At 31.1% G+C, this 23,836-nt stretch overlaps 4 protein-coding genes across 6 annotated transcripts; 2 read left to right on the top strand and 2 right to left on the bottom strand.

Annotated features, from left to right (window-relative positions):
- The first annotated feature begins 842 nt into the window (after positions 1-842).
- Positions 843-3,340, top strand: Vhaac39-1 (V-type proton ATPase subunit VhaAC39-1). The gene is made up of 6 exons (XM_083037127.1): positions 843-1,091; positions 1,362-1,712; positions 1,806-1,963; positions 2,039-2,215; positions 2,334-2,411; positions 2,813-3,340. Exons 1-6 carry the CDS (start codon positions 971-973, stop codon positions 2,972-2,974), a joined length of 1,047 nt encoding a protein of 348 aa, XP_082893253.1. The 5' UTR covers positions 843-970; the 3' UTR covers positions 2,975-3,340.
- Positions 3,341-3,590: 250 nt separating this feature from the next.
- Thg (tRNA-histidine guanylyltransferase) lies at positions 3,591-9,056 on the bottom strand. 2 transcript variants are annotated; one of them, XM_083037129.1, is made up of 5 exons: positions 8,829-9,056; positions 7,098-7,240; positions 6,354-6,966; positions 5,193-5,437; positions 3,591-4,414 (listed from the first exon to the last, which is right to left on the bottom strand). In XM_083037129.1, the coding sequence occupies exons 3-5, from the start codon at positions 6,712-6,714 to the stop codon at positions 3,980-3,982; spliced, it is 1,041 nt and encodes a 346-aa protein (XP_082893255.1). In that variant the 5' UTR covers positions 6,715-6,966; positions 7,098-7,240; positions 8,829-9,056; the 3' UTR covers positions 3,591-3,979. The 2 variants fall into 2 exon arrangements, with proteins under 2 accessions (XP_082893255.1, XP_082893254.1); XM_083037128.1 differs by lacking the exon at positions 8,829-9,056 and adding an exon at positions 7,353-7,442.
- Positions 7,973-13,326, top strand: LOC145935646 (thioredoxin-2). Its single transcript, XM_083037130.1, has 4 exons — positions 7,973-8,172; positions 12,181-12,297; positions 12,389-12,502; positions 12,609-13,326. Exons 1-4 carry the CDS (start codon positions 8,134-8,136, stop codon positions 12,669-12,671), a joined length of 333 nt encoding a protein of 110 aa, XP_082893256.1. The 5' UTR covers positions 7,973-8,133; the 3' UTR covers positions 12,672-13,326.
- On the bottom strand, positions 12,654-22,905 carry Rpi1 (RNA polymerase I subunit RpI1). Of its 2 annotated transcripts, none has more exons than XM_083037125.1 (6): positions 22,821-22,905; positions 20,853-21,066; positions 15,770-20,112; positions 14,679-14,831; positions 14,278-14,581; positions 12,654-13,445 (listed from the first exon to the last, which is right to left on the bottom strand). In XM_083037125.1, the coding sequence occupies exons 2-6, from the start codon at positions 21,025-21,027 to the stop codon at positions 13,342-13,344; spliced, it is 5,079 nt and encodes a 1,692-aa protein (XP_082893251.1). In that variant the 5' UTR covers positions 21,028-21,066; positions 22,821-22,905; the 3' UTR covers positions 12,654-13,341. The 2 variants fall into 2 exon arrangements, with proteins under 2 accessions (XP_082893251.1, XP_082893252.1); XM_083037126.1 differs by lacking the exon at positions 22,821-22,905 and adding an exon at positions 21,610-21,853.
- Between the last annotated feature and the right edge of the window lie 931 nt (positions 22,906-23,836).

The raw sequence follows: 23,836 nt of genomic DNA, 5'->3' as shown, positions 1-23,836 counted from the left end.
AATTGTATAATAATAAAAATAGTTTTATTTTCTACACAAAATTTTCAGTCTGCAACAAAACATATCTATAAGAATGTCCTATTTATATAATCATAAATTTTCTTAAAAAATTTAACAAAAATATCAATAATAAAAAAAAATATTTTTGTATCACACAAAAATATAAATAAGTATTATCTCAATATAATTATAAAATTTGCAATATTTTTCTCAGTTGTTCAGCTAAATATAAAGAAAAAAAAACTAATGTCTAAGTAAAAAAAATTAATTTAGTAAATCGTACCAATACCAATATGTATAGGAAAAAGTTAGTGGTACGTTTTATCGAACTTCCATTGCTTTGTCAAATTTGTGAATAAAAAAATAATCTTAAAACGTTTTGTCGATTTTTTAACGCTTTCATATACAGGATTAAATAAGATGAAAAAATACTTTAATAATAATTTAAGTTGCATTGCTTATCTTTCTCAATGTGATAACTTAGGCACGGGGTGCCGAATATTACGTGAAAATCACACAAAATAAATTTATGAACGTCACTTATCAACAAATCGCTTGAGAAGGAAACAAAACTTGCGGCATTCAAACAATGTTAACACCTTAAAATATTTTAACTCTGTTTAAGAAATACAGTAGAGGTACGATTTAACGAACGGTACGATTTAGCATACTTTTCTCTATATAGTATATATACTTAATGTAGTCATTTAATATAACAAATAATAACTATAACAAATATGTTTTCTATTGTGCGCAAATCTCATATTTCAAACTTGTGCGCGCGCATGTTTCGAGAGAATCGAGAACATCGAGACATCGATAGCAAGTACATGACAGCTCGCGGCATACTTCCGTCTGCTCGGTCATATGATTTTCGTGAAAAAAAGGGGCGAGTCGTGAGACCCAATTTAGAACTTGACATATCGTATTTTTTTCGTGCGAACGTATCCGAGGAAAATATCGTTGCAGAATGAAGGGATGTATATTCAACATCGACGGCGGCTATTTAGAAGGATTATGCCGTGGTTTCAAATGCGGTATTCTTCAACAGAGCGATTATCTGAATTTGGTTCAGTGCGAGACGCTTGAAGGTATATATCTATATATTTCGATTTTTGCTTGATTTTATTTTTCAATTATTTTATATTTTTTTTCCGAACCGTCATATATAAATATTACATTTAACAGAGTAGGTTTTTCATATCTTAATTACATGTAACATGTAATTTATATATTTTTTTATATATAATTTTAAGATGACTTCAAAGCCATATCAGAAAAAATAAACTCTTTAAAATTATTCTTCTTTTTTGCTTAAATTAATTTTTAATTAATTATAAATTAATTAATTTTTTATCTAGATCTGAAACTACATTTGGCCGGTACGGATTATGGCAGCTTCTTGGCAAATGAACCATCTCCGCTCTCTGTCAGCGTAATCGATGACAAGTTGAGAGAGAAACTGGTGGTGGAGTTTCAACATATGCGCAATCATTCCGTTGAGCCCCTGTCTCAATTCCTAGATTTCATCACTTATAGTTATATGATTGACAACATTATTCTGTTAATCACTGGCACTTTGCATCAAAGACCAATTTCAGAATTGATCCCAAAATGCCATCCGCTTGGTAGTTTTGAGCAAATGGAAGCGATTCATGTCGCTGCCACACCTGCTGAATTGTACAATGCCGTATTGGTAGATACACCCTTAGGTATGAGATTTTGATTTAAATTTGTTATTTATATATTATTCTTTATTTTTGTATTATGTAAAAATGACATCATATGCAATGCTTATTTTATAGCACCTTTCTTTGTGGACTGCATATCTGAGCAAGATTTAGACGAGATGAATATTGAGATAATAAGGAATACACTTTATAAGGCTTATTTGGAAGCGTTCTATACATTTTGCAAAGACCTTGGCGGTACAACTGCAGACACTATGTGTGAAATACTTGCTGTGAGATACTCCATCCTGTTAAAATGATAACGCACATACTGCATAAAATAGATAACATTATTTTTATACTTTCAGTTTGAGGCAGATAGAAGAGCAATCATTATAACCATTAATTCATTTGGAACTGAATTGGGTAAAGATGATCGTGCCAAATTGTATCCACGCTGCGGACGTTTGAATCCAGATGGATTAGCTGCTTTGGCAAGAGCTGACGATTATGAACAAGTGAAGGCTGTAGCAGAATATTATGCTGTGAGTAAAACTTTAAATGCAATTTGATTAAAGCTTTTTTTAGCTTATGTAAATATATAATTGTTAATTTTGTATAAGCTTCTTTTAAATTTCCTTTCCATTGCTCATGTCTAAACAGGAATACAGCGCTTTATTTGAAGGCGCAGGTAATAATCCTGGTGATAAAACCTTGGAAGACAAGTTCTTTGAGCATGAGGCAAGTATATTTATTGCTTTTTATAAAAATATATGCAAACATTATAATATAAACGTATATATTATATATGTAATATATAATTAATATTATATAAATATATATTATATAAATATAAAAATATTATAATATATAATATTATAAAAATATAATATTTAATATTATAAATATAAAAATAATATATAAATAGTAAAATAGTAAAATATTCATGAAAAATCAAAAATTGTCCGCGAATTCTGGGACACCCTATATAATATTATATAAATAATAATTATGTAACGTATATATTATATATGAAATATATAATTAATGTATGTAACATATATGTAAACATTAATGATGCATCTTATGTTAATGATAAAATATTAATGGTGAAATTTTAAAAATTTTTTGATATTACACAGGTTCGTTTGAACGTTCATGCATTTCTTCAACAATTTCACTTTGGAGTATTTTATAGCTACTTGAAATTGAAGGAACAAGAGTGTCGCAATATTGTGTGGATCGCGGAATGCGTCGCTCAGAAGCATCGTGCTAAAATAGATAATTATATCCCTATATTTTAATGGAACATATTAAACACTGCAATAATGTTACATTTCCTTCTGCAACAATGATGAAGTAATTAATTAATTTATCATTATTAAGGCCTATTTTTATTTTCATCTAATATGGCGAATTATATAATAATGTTAATTGTAATTGTTGTCAGAAAAATCTTCTGAAATTGCATGATATATCCAGGAAACCTATTTTAGAAAATTGAAAAAATATGCAAGTATGTATCTGTCAAATATTGATAAATCATGTGCACGTGACTTATTGCACACATATGCTAATTAGACATCTGTGGCTAATTACGAATTATTTCGAATTAGTTGTACTTTGTTTTAAAATTTAAATAGTATAGTAAAATCTGTATTGTATGTGCATATATTAGCGTTTATTATAATCTTTAATATAAATCACATATTATTCTATGTTGAAAATACAAAATAGTTGTTTAAAATAGTTAATTATATTCATAATTGTAAATATCAAATAATAAAAATATATACTGCATTCCATACGATTAACAATATAATAAATAAGATCTTAATTTTATATATAATACATATATCAATCCTGCATTTATTTCTTTAAAAGAAAGAAGTTGGGAAAAAAAATATCAATAATTTTACTTTCTTATTATCTTAGAGCTGTTTGTATAATTGTAGGCTGCTACAATTTTATTGCTGAATAAAACAAATTTTTTTATATATTTTTATCTAATAATAAAATAATTTATTATTGTTTAAATCGGCCACTGAATTCATACATGAATGATGAATTTATTTGAGAGTCTATCTATACATATTTACACATCTCTCAAAAAAAACATTTTTTTTCATCTTAATATGTTATTTTTTAAACAATTATTTTTTTAAGGAACTTTATTTCTTTGCTGCAACATTCATTTATTTATTAATAAGGATTCTCTTGGTAAAATTTTAACATTATCTCTTACTATGAAATATATATACAATTTTGATATGATTTTATTGTATATAAAAAAAAAAGAAAATACAAATTTATTTTCTACGTTCACTTTCACACTGCATTCGATCTCCGTCTGTCTCTCTGTTTCTATTAGAATGTATTTCCTCCTTGATTGATGAATTCATGTTAATTACTTGTGATGAAACATTATTCCCATGTTTTGTTGTGGTGGGTGAAGGAGGCACAGATATTTTAACATTATTCACTAAGTTCGATGGTTGATAAGTCGTTAAACTCTTCAAACCAATCACTTCGGGATTCTCTTTCCAAAAACGGTCACCGATAATATCCTCTATCAAGGGTACTATAGCAGTTTTTAATTTTCCTGTACCGTCGGGCACTAATTTCCGAATGAGCGTTGTACCTTTCCGAAACAATGGTTGCTCATTATTATAATTTATACCAAATTCTTGGAAAAGTAACTCATTCTTATCCGATGCTAAAGTGCCTCTAAGCTTTTCTTCTGCCTGTAACATAGATATACATGTATGAGAAAGATATTTGTTTAATAAAAATGCTTCTTTTTTTAAATTATGTATAATTTAGTATATTATGTATGTATATATAAAAATTGTAATTATAAACTGTCATTATATAAATTGTTATTAAAAAACATAATAAAAATCTATTTTTTTTAATTTTTATTTAAACTATTGTCTGTATATTTATATTTCAATATTACATTTAGATTTCTTATTAGAATTTATAAATACAGTCTAGAATTTGTGAAATTTTATAAAAAGAAACTTCTGTCAATTTAATATAAATCAATCATAATAATCAAACTAAAAACTTTTTTTGCAATTATATAGATTTTTTTTGTTTTTTGCAAATATCATATTTTAAGGACAAATTTTTTTCATGAATTTAAAATAAATTGTTCATTAATAAATGATAAGAAAACTATTATTTATTCCAATTTGATAAAAAAAAACTATTATTTGTACTAATAGTATAATATTTGTACTAATAAATTTTTTAATTTTGCAATATCTAAAGATTAACTCTTAAATAAAATTTTTATTAAAGTTTTGCTTTTGTTGAGAATTTGCTATTTATAATTTTAAAATTAATGACATTGTCGTTGAAAAATAATATGATTGTCATAGAATATACATATTTGTTTGTATATATATAATAAATATAATATATATATATATGAATGTATAACAATTATTAAGCTATAATAATACTGTGTATAAGATTTACATATCACATCTTTTCGTTTTTAGAATATTATAATACCTGACTTGGAGTTAATTTTCCTTTTAAAACGAGATTCCAAAAACAAGTGTTGTATAAGTTATTGACATGTACATCAGCCTGTCGCCAAGCTAAATAGTCTCTTAAATTTTTATCTGTCGGATATAATATAACACGTGCGTCAAACGAAGGTGGATAATACAATTCTTTGCCTCTGAAGACGTGTGGCCAATGATAAACGTACGACGAAGCGAATAATGAATTTACATTAGACAATAATTTCGATGCTGGAACAGAAAATGACATGAAAATATTATGAAAAAGTATGTTTATAGATATAATAGTCGATTAGCATAATTAACAATGAAAATTCCACGTATTAATTGTGTTTACACATTTTTGAAAAAAAGTGTCAATTTGTTTTTTGACTATAATCAATTTCAAATATAGTTTAATTAAGCTTATAAAACTTAATTTAACTTATACTATATATAGTACTTAAATTAAGTTTAATAAAATAATTGATGAACTTTATAGTTAGAAAAAGAGGAAATATAATCTTTAACAATTATACTTTCAACATTTATTATAATAATCAATCAAATAAATATTGTTAATAATTTGAAAACAAACATGTTTAATTTTAAACTTTTTAATTTAAATTTTAAGATTATATATGATCTGAATATATTAATATTAGCTACAATATGCAAGAAATAGATAAATATATACTTAAAACTTTATTTTCAAGAATATAAATAACCTTAATAATTCTGAAAGAAACATTAAAAAAAATTTTTTTTCATATTTGCCTTTTGAAATTATTCAACTTGTTTGTAAAATAAATTTGCATTCTTAAAGCAAATAACTGTTTTGTTCCAGTAAAATACACAATAATACAATATGCAATACAAAAAATTAAAAACAATGCTTATTTAAATTTTAATGGCTAGTAAGAGCTAAATGTTGATGATTTTAAGTGTATCAGTTTCAAGGAAGAATTAATTTTTCATTGAAAATTAATCTGATTCATTGTGCACAGGGCAGTAATTTTCCTCGATATGATACCAATAAATTAAATAAATCTCAATTCGAGATTTTATTTTTAATAAATCCCGAAAAATACTTATATCAATTGTGGCTAAAGTAATTTAATTCTCTTGGATCAGGTAAACTTTCCAATATCCTTAACACGATGTATACCTCTGCGTTTATAGAGCTGCGTGTCCTTGCGGAAGACAAATGAGTACTCGTCACTCTGACCGTAGCCTAGTATAATTTCTTTGAAGTCCTCCATGACTGTGATCGCGGCACGATTCATCAGCTCCAAAGCCGCCATATCATTTGGCTTGATAAACTGATGCGTCTCGCAGAATCTGGAGAAATTCCTGCCATCTATCCTAATTACGATCCAGCAGTTTGGTAAACAGTTGTCATCCCGCTCAAACTCTTTGACATACTCGAATTTGCTCTTCGCCATCGTCGTCAGGCTTAAATATCGGCGCGGGACCGTTCGTTTGTCCCGACTGATAAGCCTCAGGATCAAGACTAGGCTACCCTTCATTCAAGCAGGCTTTGTCAAAGGCACAGCATTGTTACCGGAGCATGGAGAGTTCGTCAAACAGTATAGATATGTCAAAGTATATTATATATAGTAAATATCTAAGAAATAATCTATTGAAATCGCCACCACGTGATGTTGTAGACCATTCAAATTCGCAATTCGCAATTCGCAATTTGCAATTTGTTTTGCCTGGATGCTCCAAAACAATCATATGCAGAGATAAATAACTTCCAACTGTCTTTCTCTCTCTCTCTGTAAATTTTAAATTTCATATATAATAAATTGTTATGATAAATTAGTATTGCAAATTTGCAGAAAAAGTAGCAAATGATTACGAATGCATTCTAAAATCAACTGGAGTAGAGATAATAACATATATATACCCGATATATTCCCTCCAAGTGAAGACGGAAGTTACGACAAATTATGACTGAGAGATTGTGAATTGTGAGAGAAATAGTCGTTTTGTATTCTCTATCCCACTTTTTCTCCATCCACTTTCCTTATCCCACTTTCTGGTTGAGCACTACAAATACAAGAATTTATTTACTATTATATATATATTTTTTTCACTTTAATCTATTCTCTAAATCGCTCTAATATACTCCAATACTGCAATTTATCATTATCAGTTGTACCATAAACTTAAAAGCGCTCATGCCGGTCTTTTATCCTGACACCTGACGGTCAGACTCCGAACTCCGAACTAGAATTCTTAGAACTGATGACGGAGACCCCGCGCGATGAAAACGCGAAACTCTGGTTTCAGAGTTACCAACGTTGAGAAATAAATTCGCGGTCTTTGGATGCTTTTCAAAAACGTATAGGGAGCATTTCAGCAAGAAAATACATTTTTATAAAATTTATTATAAAATTATATTTTTTATTGTTATAATTAAATTTATTATAAAATTTATTATAAAATTATATATATACATTATTATTTATAAATATAATTTAATTTTTATAAAATACATTTGATATACATAAAATTATTTAATAATTTTGAACGTTTAAAAATTTCGTATTTTTTGTAGAGACTATTGTAATATAAATTCTATACTTATTAATAAAAATTTTAAAAATTTAAATATCACAATTCTCATATTTATATTTTCTATTTTATTCTCTTTCATATTGCGCCCAATCAAAATTGGTCAAGATCCCGCCAAAATTTCGGCGTCCACAACACTTCGTTATTTGGATTTCCTGCGCTTAGCGCATGCGTGAAGACCAGCTCGGCATACAACCAACACCGTGACCAACACTGTGTGATTGTGTACGCGATTACATCATGGTCAGACTCTTCGGTGACGGAGCCAGACACAATCAGTAATCACTTGCGTTCAAGTTACCGTAGTACATAGTTGTTGTTGATACAGTTCTTATCAATTTCTTGAAAGCATACCGTAATTCAAGATGGGTCACGAGGGAGAGGTCGTTCACATTCAGAATTCCGTAAGTGCTAATAGAATTCCATAATTTCCAATAAATAATAATTTATCTGTAAATGAATCACCGGGTATATGCATATATAATAATCGGAACGCGGTTTACACGGATCTATGCAATGAGATAACCTTGAATGTAAAGAGCTGCAAATACACACACACACACACACACATATTGCAATGTTGCCAAGCATCAAAGAATCGAATATATCAAACTTGGAGAAATAGCGATGCATGTGTTACTCCATCAGATTGATCGAAAAGGTGTTTTCCGGTTCAAGCACGATGCGCATAAAGCGACAAAAAATCTATAGATCACGTTACGTATATTATAGATTTTATGTCACTTCTCTCATTATGCATGAAAGCACTCAAAAATAGCGGTACAAATTGTATTGCACAATCATATCGATTTTTTTATTTTTATATAGAAAAGAAAATTTTATTTCAGATTGAATAATAATTTTAAATTGTGAATATATGCACGCATTATAATAATAGAAAAATAAAATAATAACTTTTAATAATAAAAAATAAAATAATAAAAAAAAGCACACAATATTCTTCCCAATTGCATGCTATCTATAAGAAAATAGTTGTATAAAGAAGGCTATAATGCGTGGCAACACTGTTATTCGTTCCAGTTTTTTTTTTCTTTTGAACCTTTTTGGCTCTCGATCCTGGGTCTCGTCCTTGAAGATAATCGATTTCGCTACACATTGTCCCACGAGAAAGAAAGAGATAGCCTTTCGTTACTCCAATCTTGCCAATACAATATCCGAACGCGATTCTTGCGAAATGGCTCCACAGACTCGTGGAGAAGACGAATGATTCACAGAACGAACATTACGTCAATCTTAAACAATTTTAATTATATCATCGTTTCACTATGGAGTCTTGATTGGTTCTCGCGAACGATGTATGACGCGGTTTTATGTCGAATGCTTTTTTTTTCCGGTGTAACAATTAAACGCAATCATTGATAAGATAATATTATATATATTAACACGTTGCATGAATATATGGTGAACACATCAATGCCACGATGGCATCGTATCGACATATATATATAATATATATAAATAATCAACATATTTCTAGGACATACAAATATTTATTGGAAGTTATATTCATTTAATTAAAGACTCCTGCTCTCTTATTGAATTATGACGTCAAAAGCGTGAAATTATGATTTTTTTTGCGAATTACATTAAAATATTTTTTTTAATATAACCATTTATGGTCAATAATATAAATTAGTAAAATATGACAAAACTTTTTTGTTATCTTATATTATATTTAATAAGACCTGCTTATGACGATCAAGATTTATATTAGCTATTTATTTTATGAATCAAAAAGTTTTCGGTATTTTATTAGTCAAATTCAAAAGCGTATTTTACTAATTCATATTATCAAACATGACTAGCAACATTCCAGAAAACATTTATTTCAATAAATTTCTTAAGAAAAGAACTCGCGTGATTTCTCGCTTCTGATGTCATAATTCAAAATGGCTGCAGTGAGGTTCACAAGTTTTTAAAATTGAACATACAAATTTTACTGTTTTTTAAAAAATGTTTAATTGACAATAAATATATTAAAGATTGTTATACTTGTAAGAATATGCGTAGCTAAGAAAAATTTGTCGCACTTATATGTTATATCTTAAGAAATATAGGAACCAGAGGAATAAACAATAATAATTTCGAACAATCATAGATAAAATATTCACAAGAATGTATATCGTGTCATAAAGAAAAATATGTATATAAGTATACTTACAAACATCTATAATTGTAAATTGTAAAATCAATAACGGTGTATGCTAAACATATATAAGCTAAACTCTTAAGCTTTTATATCAGATAATCGACAATGGTTAATGGTGTTAGCATTCTTCAGTTTGCCTCGGGACTCCCATTAGACTCTTTTCCTCTTTCCTCCCTCCTCCTTCCTTTTTTCCCATCAGATAATCACAAAAAATATTCATGATTGTAAGATTTTGATATATCGTCGCGTTAAAATTAAAGAATTATTATTTAAATTTAATTTAATTTATTATACAAATTTAATTAATTATTAATTTTACTTTTTATACATACATTTATATATATGTATACTATATATACATTTGTAAAACTTTCGAGAATTTACAGCGGAAATATACTTCATCCGAGTTAATTTATATTGCATAGAATATCGAATATATAGACAGCGATGCGACGTTGCAAAATCAGCAAAATGTGTGCAATCTCATATACATATTCATAGAAAAAGTAGATAGTTGATATCAGATATGATCACGTGTGTATGTTTTCATATTTAAAATTAAATAATTTTTTAAAGTAAAATTTTACGTATTTTACATCATAAAATTAAGATCTTTTCTAGATCAGAGATTTAAGTGCTAAGTATTTTAATAATAAATTTAATAATAAATATTGTAAATATTTATTATAGTTATAAAATATTATTAATTAATTAAATATACTTATATAATAAATATATTTTTATTAATAACATTATGGGTATACTAAATATTTACTAAATATATACTAAATGTAAAACAATATAAATATTTATAAATATTTACATTGAATGTTTAACTTCCAAGTGTGATGCATGATGTATCGCATGATACGTATGATGATATATATGACTACATAACGCTCAATATGTTAACATCGATATTAATTAGAGTTCCTAGAAGTAATTAGAAACTTTGCAGTTCAATTTCAAGATTGAAGAAGAATTCTCAGAATTTCTCTGCAATTCAACAAATGACAATTGAGCTACTTAGTTGTTTTTTATTAACAAAAGTTATCTATTTATAAAAGCATGCAAAATAAAGTCTAATAAACTTATCTCTTTTTTTATTTTAAACAAAACACATTTTTGCACGTACATGTCTATTAATAACTATAATAATAATTAATAATAATAAATATATATAATTAATTAATAGGTAATGGACGAAAAAAAATATGTATATTTCACTCTAAATTATAGAATATAATTAATAATCACACAATACTTATTAATTTTTAAATTGTTTAATCTTAAGAATAATTAAAGCCTTATTTTTGCCAGTATATATGTGTGAAGAATAGTATATAGTAAAATAATTTGTAATAAAATAGAAATCGAATAAAATAGAGTATTATTTAATTAATTATTTAATTTTTAACAAAATGAATATAATTTACTATAAATAATAATTTAATAATTATAATAAAATTTGAAAAGTAATTTTGCAGTAATCGCGGTATTTTTTTTATCGCAGTAATTACTTCGAATAAATATGTGTTTTTTGGACTGATTGCTGTGACGTAAATCAAATATAAATCAAATAATAAATCAAAATATAAGCGCGTTTATAAAAATAAAAAAATGTGAGAATATCAACAAAATAAGATTTAAATAAAAAATTTAAAAACCGCAAGATGCCCGTGAATTCTAAATCTGGATTAAATATTCATTATATTTTAATGGAATTGCATAATTTTCACTTTTAACTAATAATTCGGGAAGAAATTATAGGAAATAAAATTTAAAAAATGTATTTTTAGATTATACGATAAGAAAAAAATTATATAAGCCTAAGATACAAACATTTGTATTGCCTTAATTTTTATTTGGGTTTACTAGATCATTCTGCAGCATTATTGAAGTAAATTATATCTTATCTGTATCTCTGTGATAGCTATCATATAAGTAATTTTCCTTTTTCTTTTTACTTCATTTATATATATACAGGGTGTCTCAAAATTAGACCGACAAATTTCAGGTGGTTATAAAATTGACAAAATTGACTTGTTTTAATGTTCTTAACTATCTGAAGTTTGTCGGTCTAATTTTGGCTTGTATATTTAACATTTAAGAGTATTAATATATTCTAACATAATATATATTTTTCCAATAATAATTTATATAATTTTTGTGTTTTAATTGATATACACATATATTTGATGAAAAAAAATCAACATAATCATTATTCTCTCATTTGTTATAGGATGACTTGAAGACTAAGCTTAAAGAAGCAGGCAATAGTTTGGTAGTTATTGATTTTTTTGCCGTATGGTGTGGACCGTGCAAGATGATTGGACCACTAATTGAAGAACTGTCAAAGGTTTTATCACATTCAATTCTTTTCATTTCATTATCCCCATCAAGTATTATAAAAATTTTTTAATTAATGTAAATATCTTCTTTATATACAGGAACTGTTGGATGTTGTTTTTCTCAAAGTTGATGTGGATGAATGCGAAGATATTGCTGCTGAATATGAAATATCCAGTATGCCTACATTTATTTTTATAAAAGAAGGCAAAGTGGTATGTATTACATTCGAAATGATTTAATTTTAAACATTAAAATTTTTTACATTAATATTGAAGAGAAAGAACAGTCAATAATCAAATGAAATTTTTGCTTTTTTAGTTGGAGACTTTCTCTGGTGCAAATGTCGAAAAACTGAAAAATACAGTTCAAAAACACAAATAAATAATATATCACGATTGTTTAAATATATTTTTTTTTAAACAAAAATAATACTGAATTAGCACTATTTTAGACACACCGTATTGAATAGCTATTTATGCATATGAATAAAAACAGCGAATTTTGTATTGTGTCACAGATGTCTAAACTAAATCTAAGTCGCTGATTTGAGATTTTGATCTATGGTCGGCCGGATTTCTGGATTGTTTAAATATATTTTTTTTTAAACAAAAATAATACTGAATTAGCACTATTTTAGACACACCGTATTGAATAGCTATTTATGCATATGAATAAAAACAGCGAATTTTGTATTGTGTCACAGATGTCTAAACTAAATCTAAGTCGCTGATTTGAGATTTTGATCTATGGTCGGCCGGATTTCTGGATTCGGCAATATGATATTTTACAACAAAATAGTGATGGTATATGTAGTGCATATGTAATATCCGGCCCAAAGAATAACAACGGGCCAGTCACTGCTCTTTTGACGAATTTAGCGATCTAGTAGTATAGATATCTGTGCATTTTAGACATTGAAAGAAAGCTGATTTTTTTTATAAACTGGAAACATTTTATTATATCTTTTTTGCGATTTTTTTGCAAAAGTATGTAATCAACTTACAAACATAAAATATAATTATGCATTCATAGAGAATGATATTGTGTATTTTTACATGTGTAATGATGGTAATACAGAGAATGCTCCAGTGCCAGATTTGCACGGTTGTCCCAACATCAGTCTACTCGAAGGTGATAATATATCATCCTTTTTTCCTATACATGAAAAATAAAATATATATATACAGAAATAAAATTATATATATATATACACATTATACACAAAACATGTTCGTTTGCGCATGCGTACAATACACATATTGATTGAAATTAAAAATTTCAGGATATTGAATTGCAATTCTAGTTCTTGTAATCAAATGATTACAAGATGTTTACAGAACTTTAACGACTTCCATATACAGAGTGTACCATTTTACAAGATCCACACAAATATCTCAGAAACTTCGCGTTATCTTAAAAAATGTTTCAAATAAAAATTATTTGATATTGATGGAATCATCTAATGCTAATTTTTGAAAAATAAATATTTTACGAGATATTTTATAGTTTATGTAAAATTATGTCACTATATCATTAAAGTACAAAATATCTCGTAAATCATTCACTTTTTGATCATCCTATCTTTATAACTTTTTGTGCCAAATATTGCAAGAAATCGATTTATATGAAAAAATTATAGTGGTTCCATTTAAGAAAAATGAAGAGAGAGGCCCCCCTATTGTTTCTTAAAAGCCCCAACATTTTTTATCCATCAAATTTTCAGGCACCTTGTCCCATTTAATTTAAAAAAATCCAGTTAATATTTCTAGCAATGGCGAAGAAAACAGCTTGTAACACTTTATGTGGGACATCCTGTATACATATATTACAAAATGTAAACCTCCGTTGGGATATTCATCAAAGAAACAAACAAGATTTTTTACATACATAGAAGATCCTTCTTTGTTTATCTTGACGAAATCCCACATTTGAAGTTTAATATAATTACATATTTGCATCTTACTTCTAATTATATAAAATCCATTACCTTGCAACGTCGCACTTTTCAAAAAAGCTAGCGAGCTTTCAAAACTTATTTGCTGCAATGGTGAGGCGGAATTTTCCATTCCTTTCCGACTAAGTGGTTGAAATGTGCCATCGAATGTCATATAATCAGCGATCAAGGCTAGATGCCTAAAGTCTACAGTAATACCGTACATCTTGAAGACATCCCTGACTTCTTTCACAATAACTTTATTCGCCGCTTCAATTCCATATGTTTGAGAAATATTGTAGATGTCATTAGAATACAGTTTATTTAAATTAAGTATATTATCATATTTGAACATCTCCTGCAATAAAAAAGAATAATGAAATATACATATATAAAGAGAAAATAGAAAAGTATGTTTTCTATTTATAGATTGTTCATGATACGATTTCACTTACCACTATATTTAAACCATCTGTTTTGAGAATTGTTTCGCCTTTATTTTGAAAAGTAAAAGCTTTCTTGATACACGGCGTTTCCCATAAAACAGTTTTGTCTGCCGCATTTCTAATTATTGTTGGTAAATCTAATTTGATCATTTTAAGCGGTAACTAAAAGGAATTAAATATGTATTACTCGTTTTTTTATGTAAAGCCTATATTATTACGGATTAAAGCTCCTGGCTCCTCGCCGACCATGTTGGAATTGTGACGTCAGAGGCGAGAAAACACACGCTAAAAATTCTTAGATGCCATTTCGAAATAAAAAGATATTTTAATGAAACGGCACTTCAGATGGCTTTAGCACACTCTTAAAATACCTCGGAAACTATCCCCTTTTCCCTTTATAATCAATCAACAGCTATAAATAAATGACTGTGATATGAGGCCCAGTCCGTTTGGTCTTTGCAGATGCGCAGTTATTCCGCACGACAAAGTGATATTACGATCATTTTACGGTTATTGATTGACTGCCAAGGGAAAAGAATAATTTTCGAGAGGTATTTTAAAAATGTGCTAAAGCCATCTGAAATAGTGTTTCATCGAAATATTTTTTCATTTAAAAATGGCATCTAAGAATTTTCAGCATGTGCTTTCTCGCCTCTGACGTCACAATTTAACAGCCGCGGCGAGGACCCAGGAGCCTTAGGCCCTGCGCACAATAGAAAAAATATTAGGAACAAATATTAAATATTAGGAATAAGAATTATTTTAAAATAATAAAATCGGAAAAACTCTAATATAAAAATACAAATTCGGGTATAAAGGACTCTTAATAGTTTATTAGCCCTTACTAGTCCTTTATACTCGAATTTGTATTTTTATATCAGAGTTTTTTCGATTTTATTATTTTAAAATAATTCTTATTCCTAATATTTAATATTTGTTCCTAATATTTTCTCTATTGTGCGCAGGGCCTTAGTATTACTTCGTAGATCGTACTTCAACAGATTGAACTATTTTTATAAATTCTGCTTTACAAAGAGATACAAAGTATATAAAGATTGTAACAATAAATTTTATATATATATATAGCTACAAGTACTTACCCAAAATGTGAATTTACACCATGATAATTTATTTTGGTCATAATCATAATCGACAGCATGCTCGTACATACTTATGACGGATTGTTTTCTATCAGAAAAGTTGTCATTTTTTTTGTTATTTAATCTCTCTTTAGTATAATCATTCTCTTCATTATCCTCCTTGTTTTCCGAGAGAACTTTATTCGCATTATTATTATCCGTTTCCTCCTCCTTATCATTCGTATCTTCCACCTCTTCTTCTCCTTCTCCTTCAGAATCTTCGTATTCTTGATTTTCTTGATGACGCGACAGTGACCTGCTCATCGTCGCGTCAGCATCCTCCGCGATTTCTTCCTCGTCGGATGACTCGTGCATCTCCCCTAAATCCATCCGCATTCTTTCTCCAGTATTTTCCAGCATCGTGTCATCCGGATCAATCTGATCTATCATCGCATCCTCGTCGCTCGTTCGTTTCTTTTCACCTTCGAAGTGTAACAGAACTTTGCCCGCTTTGGTGAGCTTTTGAATCTCCTTAAACATATTAGTGAAGAAAATTTTCTCAGTACACCTAATCACGTCCTCCGGACGAATGGAGAACTCCCCTTTGTAGGATTTGTAAGGAATAAATTCGATCATTACTGTGTGCAATAATCTTTTATGCGAATCCTCTTCCATCCTCCTACTTATCGTGACGTCTTTCAACACGTCGCGCAAGACGCACTTGGTTAATTTCAATCTCAGTCTCTTCGCCTGTTTCTCCAGATTTGGTAGATCGTTCAGGAAGGGTATCTCCATACTCGGGGTCTTGATATTCTTCGACGCCAACATTAAGATTTCACGCAATCTGGGAATACCCAAAGTCACGTTCATGTCGCCACGTCCGGCAAAGTGAAATGTGTTCAAGGTCATTTGGGTGGAGGGTTCGCCTATGGATTGAGCCGCTAATAAGCCGACCGGTTCGCCAGGTGGACAAATGACTCTCATAAGTTTTACGGATAACAAATCTCTCAAGGAGGATTTTTTGATCTTCGACGAAGAAGAAAGATACTCGTCTATCAACCCCTCTATTCGTTCCGGCAATACACCGAATTCTATATCCTGTCTGTATTTGGACGTTACTGGATCGGGACATCTAGCGCATAAAGCTCGAAAAATGTCCTTCGCCTCTTCGTTGGCCTTTATCCACTTTCGTATCAGGGATAATGCGGCTTTGCTTCTTCCGCTGTGACCATCGATGCATCTTCTTTTTGAAGAATTAGGATTTTGATTCTCGCTGGAGAATCTACTAAATTCGCTGATTCTCTTCTTTTGCAAAGAGGGACCATTTTTACTTTCCCACCTTTTAATTCTCTTCGTCATCTTCACGATCCCCTTATTATCATCCGTCTTTAGACGCTCCAGTAATTTTGCGTCCACGATGGCATCTTTATTGTCGACCAAAAATGGCATTTGTTCCTTTCGCAAAAATCGCGAACCCGGTATATCGAGACCATCCTCTCCGTAATAAAATTGAATCAAACTACCGTCGTAGTCCCTAACTGTCGCATCGTAACCGACCACCAACCCTTCGAGATGTTTCACGAGACATCTCTGCAGATATCCGGATCTACTGGTTTTCACGGCGGTGTCCACGAGACCTTCCCGTCCTGCCATACAGTGGAAGAAGCATTCTTGAGACTTGATACCGGTCATAAATCTATTGACGATGAAGCCACCGGCTCTAGGTGTCGGATCGTATGCTAGGAAACTCGATAAACTCTTCCCGCTGATCATCAACGGCGGCCTTTTGCCTTCCAGTTCGCTCTGGCCGAGCAAACACGATATCTGCATGGTATTAACCATGGATCCTTTTGCTCCAGATTGCACCATAAGCTGCAAGTTGTTACTCGGGAATTTCTTGAAGAGTCCCAGCTGCAGACACGTTTTATTAATATCGTTGGTATAAACGTCCAACGCGCTCTTGTACTTGTGATCGATTTGCGCGCGAAATTTCGGATTATCCCAATACGATTCCTCAATTTTCTCCTTACGTTCATCCGTGGATGTATCATCGGCTATTCTTGCAACAGACTTTTGTATATCATCCCCGATTTCCCGGCAATTGGAAATTATTTCCTTACGTCTTTTGTCGATTTCACGAGTTATCAGGATGTCCTCGACACCCATGGTAAATCCGCTGTATCGTAAATAAGTTTGGAACAACTTGGCGAACGCGCTCAACATTTTACTCGCACACTCTTCGCCATATAATTCATAAGTGCAATGAATGAGGCCGTAAGAAGTCGCTCCGTAATGCGTTTTATCGAGCACTCCGCATAATAGTTCTCCATGACGAATCACAACTTCAGCTTCCGACATAGTCATCGGATCCTTAAATTCTACTCCGCATTTCCACGCTCGCGATGTTTCCACCTGCCATTCCTTCGCGTTTATCTTCGTATTGGAGATTAGATTAATTCGTGCTTTGTGCGAGGGAATAATATTGATTATGACGGTCGAGAGAACCTGTTTACCCGACCACAAAGAGTTTGGTTTGATGATACTCGGTGGTAAGAGGATTATATCTCCCTGTAACGTCGGGAGTGCCGCGTAAACTAATTGCGTATACTGGGTACGTGAGAAAAATTGACCCCTGGTTGTCAATTGTACCCCGGATACCATGTAATCCTGTATAAGACCGCTCAACGGAGTACCGTCCTTCGGTACGAGATACTGATTGCATACGTTAGCTATGTTGTAACTCTCGCTCCTGGCCAATTCGTTTTGTGGGAAATGAGCGTTCATTTCGTCGCCGTCGAAATCCGCGTTATAGGCTTTGCAATTCGCGTAATGAAGATGCAACGTTTTCTCTCCCTTGAGAACACGCGCCTTATGGGCCATTATACTCGGTTTATGTAACGTCGGTTGTCTGTTCAACAGCAGTATATCCCCGTTTTGAAGGTGTCGATGTACTATTTTAACGCCGACGAAGGATTCGTTGGTTCTAGTCGTCGTTAACAGACGTTTCGCGATAGCTTCTCTCTGCATAGCGTCGTTACTCTTGATAGCTTGCACCGAGCCATCCTCATTCTCTATTAAAACCGCTCCAGGATGGACATCAGGTCCGTTCAAGACCAATCGTCGCAGCTCGACGACATTCCAGGGTGTCACGGTTGTGGGATACGTTAATTTTCGGGCGAAAGCCTCGGGAATGCCGATCTCGTCGATGCTTAGGTCGGGATCCGGAGTGATGACCGAACGCGCGGCGAAGTTCACCCTTTTACCCATCATGTGCATCCTGATGATACCCTCCTTCTTTTCCAGAATCTGCTTCAAGCCTAGACCGTTGATAGATTCCGGGGTTCTATTGATGTCGCGGTCCATCAAATGATCGACGTTGTTCTGCAACGTTTGCCAAGCGTTGTGTAACTTTTCGACAGCCGTCTGCCCCCTTATCTGCTCGAAGACGAGTCGATTCTCCTGCGGTAGCTGATCGGTACCACCATTCTGAATCGTTTGTATGATGTTTCCCAAGACCAGACAATCCTGTATGATGCTCTTGTAGATGTAAGTCTGAGGATGCTCGATCATTTGGCCATTGATGATGTTCACCGGTCGCACGATCGGCGGTAGAACAGGTATTACTTCGAAAAAGAAGATATCAGTAGGATATTCGATATCCACCGATTCTAAACAGGGTATGATTATCCGAAGGAAATCTTTTTCGTTGTTCCACAATCGTCGCATGTATTCCTTGGATTGATCGGGCATAATCATCACTGTGTCCAATTTATGGATCACCTTGCGCGACAGCATTTCCTTAGGGGCATGTTTATTGCTGATCATTATCTTATTTTGTAGCGTCGTAATTTTTGGCAGAACGTCGTTGCAATTCCTGCATGTCCCACTCTTGTTTCTGACATATTCCTTAAGTACAGTATCGATGTATATATGCCACTGTGTATTGACATTCTTTATATTGTTGCTATTACACTCGTGATTTTCGGACGTGGAATGACTGAATCTGCTTCTGTTGAAGAAGTTTTGCATGTAACCATCGATTACATCACGAATATACTCCGTTTGTTCCTCTTCCTTTTGGACATTTGCCTTTATGTGCGTTACTTCTTGATCTAAAGCTTCAAGATCACCGAGTTGCCCTTGATAAAGCAACTTTAATTTCGCAGATAACAGCATCTTGATATATGGTGGCATTTGTAAAGTGAAACAATTTAAGCATGATAGTCTGAGCAATGTGGATAATCCTTTGTGAAATAGTGGATTGACAACGGGAACTGGCAATTCTATGTGTCCAAAGTGGCCTGAACACTTGGCGCTACTATATCCGCATGTGCTGCATATCTCTGAATAATTCCTTGTTGCACCTGTAATAAATCGAATGTATTAAATTATAGAATAAAAAATAACACAGCTTTTTTCTACTTTATATCTAACAAGTTATTATCTTGACATATGTAAGTATTTCATAAACATCCTGTATTAAAAAAACAAAATATATATATATATATAATTTAATGATAATTGTATGTATATTAAATTTAATGATATTAAAGCTTGTACATGCACAATATGTCTCTAATAAAGACAAAATTTTTGAAAACAAATTTGTAACTATTTTTCTTTTAATAATGATATAATAGTTTATCATTAAAACAATCATATAATAAACTACCATATAAAAAAAAATATATTATTGTTAATGTATTACAATGTCCTAATTTAATATAAATTAAATATAAATATAATAATAAATATAAATAAAATTCAATATAATTGCAAAAAAAAACTGAAATCTTAATCATAACCTTATTTTAATGAAACGTTACATTGAAATTAATATTTTTATTTAAATAAATACTAAGATTATAACTAACAGTACATAATCTTTTTCTTTGCAGTAATAAAGTATAAATTGTTCAATTTTAATCTAAAATCTAAAGTATAATTCCTGAAAAATTCATTAGAAAATCATTAGAATGCTATTATAAAATTTTGTTATAAAAAATCAAGAAATAGAAAAGTATCTATTATATAAAAAAAAATATTTAATAGTTACACCTGTAACATCTTTTATAGCAAAATATATTAGAATAAAACATTTTACCTAAAGATGGATCATACAATCCTTCTTTTAGCGGATGTCCAAGGATGTTAAAAGGTATAGGTGTTCTGATTTTTGTCACACTTAAATTCCTTATATCATTTGCTGTAAACACTGAGAATAATAAATGCTGGGAGTCTTGATGTTTTGGTGTTAGACGTTGCTTATAATATTTCATTTTTTAAATATTTAACTTGCATAAATCTGCAACAAATATCTGTAACAAATAATATTGAATATCAATAATTTTCTATAAAATAATCAATATGAGGAGACATTATATTTGTCTTTGTCTCAATATAAAGGATATTGCTAAATATGTTCAAAAAGAGCTATAAAACTTAGAAACAAGTTTTTTTTAAAGAACATTTTTTAATAATTTTTATTATAATTTTCAAAATTATAGTAATAGAATCATGTATAAACAATACTTTCTCTTGTCAAAATCAACAAAATTGTCAACTACATATTTTTGATAAATAAAAATAAAAAAATTAAAATTTTTATTGTAAGAGTAAGGTATAAATAAAATTAAAACATATTCAAAATAGAAAACATTTCATACTTTAGTGATTTTTTAAATTAATTTAATTCGAATAATTTTTTTATTAATTTAATTTGAATAAAAATAAAAATTTTTTTGTTCTTATTGGTTAATAAAATGATTCATAACATTTACAATGCATATAAAATGCACGTGTAAACAGACATAAAAGCGAAACCTAACCTAACCGGTAATTATTCAGTTTAGCGGCCTCACCTCAGATATCAATAAATTTGCGCTCATTCGACGCGTTTTTGCTTAAAATGAAAGAATCTGGCAGAAAAAAGCGTCGCTCTGCCCCGCAAAGCGAAATATTAACAGTTAAAGTTGACTACTTTTGGGTTAGGATATCTGTCATACCGATGACACAAGTACTCTCTGCGGTAACATGCGCATGCTCTGTGGTATAGTAGAACAGCTTAAGGGCAGTCTACAATGGCAGTAAGCAGTATAGAGTAAAGCCTAGTCTACAATGGCAGTAAGCAGTATAGAATAAGCAGTAAGCAGTAAGCAGTATGAAATGGGAATTGCCCATTTCGTTACTCTCGGTCTTTACATCCACTAAAAACAGTATACAATGGCAATAACAAGGCTGTAGGAATAGAGAGTATACTGTTTTTAGTGGATGTAAAGACCGGGAGTAACGAAATGGGCAATTCCCATTTCATACTGCTTACTGCTTACTGCTTACTCTATACTGCTTACTGCCATTGTAGACTAGGCTTAACGCTGGGTCCACAATAGGTGATTTAAGCCCTAAGCCTTAAGAAATTGATCAATCGCAGTCAAGTATGAGGAGAAAACTCGACTGTGATTGGTCAATTTCTTAAGCCTAGTCTACAATGGCAGTAAGCAGTATAGAGTAAGCAGTAAGCAGTATGAAATGGGAATTGCCCATTTCGTTACTCCCGGTCTTTACATCCACTAAAAACAGTATACAATGGCAATAACAAGGCTGTAGGAATAGAGAGTATACTGTTTTTAGTGGATGTAAAGACCGGGAGCAACGAAATGGGCAATTCCCATTTCATACTGCTTACTGCTTACTGCTTACTCTATACTGCTTACTGCCATTGTAGACTAGGCTTAAGCTGTTCTACTCATGGTATAAATGACCACAGAGCATGTGCATGTGACCGTAGAGAGTGCTCATCATGTCGATATGACAGATTTCCTAACCCAAAAGTAGTCAACTTTAACTGTTAATATTTCGCTTTGCGGGGCAGAGCGACGCTTTTTTCTGCCAGATTCTTTCATTTTAAGCAAAAACGCGTCGAATGAGTGCAAATTTATTGATATCTGAGGTGAGGCCGCTAAACTGAATAATTACCATAAATAATATATATTTATGTAATCTGTTGTAATTATATTAATTGCATATGTTTAAAAGAGAAAATTTAATATTTATAGTATAGTGCTCAACTAACCTGGGGTACTTTCCGATTCACGCATGATGTGCATGAAGTGACAGAGAATCTATAATATGCGTGACATGAACTCAGCGTTCCCAGGTCCCGAGAGGGCGGTTATCGTATGCGTGGCGCCAAATTATCGTATTTGAACTAAAATTATCGTATTTTTAAAAATATTAATAAAATAATCATTTATATATTATTTCTTATATTAGAGATAATCGCAAATAAGTTCGTTATCAATATTAGACGCTGGAAAAAAATCTTTATTCTTAAAAATTTAAATTTATTTATATTTTATTTATTCTTTAAATTCATACACATACATATATGTGTGTGTGAATATGAAATGTTTGCTATTTCGGAAATAACTTCCTTTATAAAAAAGTTGAATTCAACTTTCGATTGGCCACCACGGCTGCGTTCGGAAACGTCACCCGAGTGCATTCCCTCTCTTTCTATATCACTACTCTCTCAGTGATATAGAAAGAGAGGGAATGCACTCGGGTGACGTTTCCGAACGCAGCCCACGTCGCTTCTTGCCGCGCAGCAAGCTTTACCGCGTCCTGTGTACAGGAGCCATATGTCAATTTGTGTTGTCAGCTGAAAAATTCTATAATTTTCTCAAATTATCGTAAATTTACGTACGATACCAAAGTGCTATCGTACATCGTACATCGTACAATGGTTAAAATTATTGTACATATACGATAATTATCGTACGGATCCTAACACTGCATGAACTATAGATTTTCTGTCACTTCATGCGCATCATGCGTAAATCGGAAAGTACCCTTGTTAACCAACAGTTGTTGAGGCCGTATCACACTAGCGATTGCTGTTGGCGGTCGCTGCAAGCTGCGCTCTGATTGGTCGACGCACGACAGCAACCGCAACTGCGACAGCGACCGCCAACAGCAATCGCTAGTGTGATACGGCCTTTATCCTTTAAGGTGCTTTTACATGGTAGCATCAAGCGTCAAGCGTCTGCGTTGGCGCAGATCTCAAATGAGATAGAATTTAGCTTCTTG

This window comes from Prenolepis imparis, unplaced genomic scaffold (assembly GCF_030444845.1).
Source record: "Prenolepis imparis isolate NDT839.2.m4 unplaced genomic scaffold, iyPreImpa1.0 SCAF_4, whole genome shotgun sequence".
NCBI lineage: Eukaryota > Metazoa > Arthropoda > Insecta > Hymenoptera > Formicidae > Prenolepis > Prenolepis imparis.
This window is presented reverse-complemented; position numbering and strand designations above follow the sequence as displayed.

Coding starts and splice junctions, on each gene's coding strand:
- Vhaac39-1 (XM_083037127.1), top strand. CDS start 971: ATGAAGGGATGTATATTCAACATCGACGGCGGCTATTTAGAAGGATTA. Junction 1,092..1,361: donor TCAGTGCGAGACGCTTGAAG/GTATATATCTAT, acceptor TTTTTTATCTAG/ATCTGAAACTACATTTGGCC. Junction 1,713..1,805: donor ATTGGTAGATACACCCTTAG/GTATGAGATTTT, acceptor CTTATTTTATAG/CACCTTTCTTTGTGGACTGC.
- Rpi1 (XM_083037125.1), bottom strand. CDS start 21,027: ATGAAATATTATAAGCAACGTCTAACACCAAAACATCAAGACTCCCAG. Junction 14,832..15,769: donor GGTGTAAATTCACATTTTGG/GTAAGTACTTGT, acceptor AATTCCTTTTAG/TTACCGCTTAAAATGATCAA. Junction 14,582..14,678: donor CAGATGGTTTAAATATAGTG/GTAAGTGAAATC, acceptor TTTTTATTGCAG/GAGATGTTCAAATATGATAA.
- LOC145935646 (XM_083037130.1), top strand. CDS start 8,134: ATGGGTCACGAGGGAGAGGTCGTTCACATTCAGAATTCC. Junction 8,173..12,180: donor TCGTTCACATTCAGAATTCC/GTAAGTGCTAAT, acceptor CATTTGTTATAG/GATGACTTGAAGACTAAGCT. Junction 12,298..12,388: donor TAATTGAAGAACTGTCAAAG/GTTTTATCACAT, acceptor CTTTATATACAG/GAACTGTTGGATGTTGTTTT.
- Thg (XM_083037129.1), bottom strand. CDS start 6,714: ATGAAGGGTAGCCTAGTCTTGATCCTGAGGCTTATCAGTCGGGACAAA. Junction 5,438..6,353: donor GCAGCTCTATAAACGCAGAG/GTATACATCGTG, acceptor TTTCTGTTCCAG/CATCGAAATTATTGTCTAAT. Junction 4,415..5,192: donor GAAAATTAACTCCAAGTCAG/GTATTATAATAT, acceptor TCTATGTTACAG/GCAGAAGAAAAGCTTAGAGG.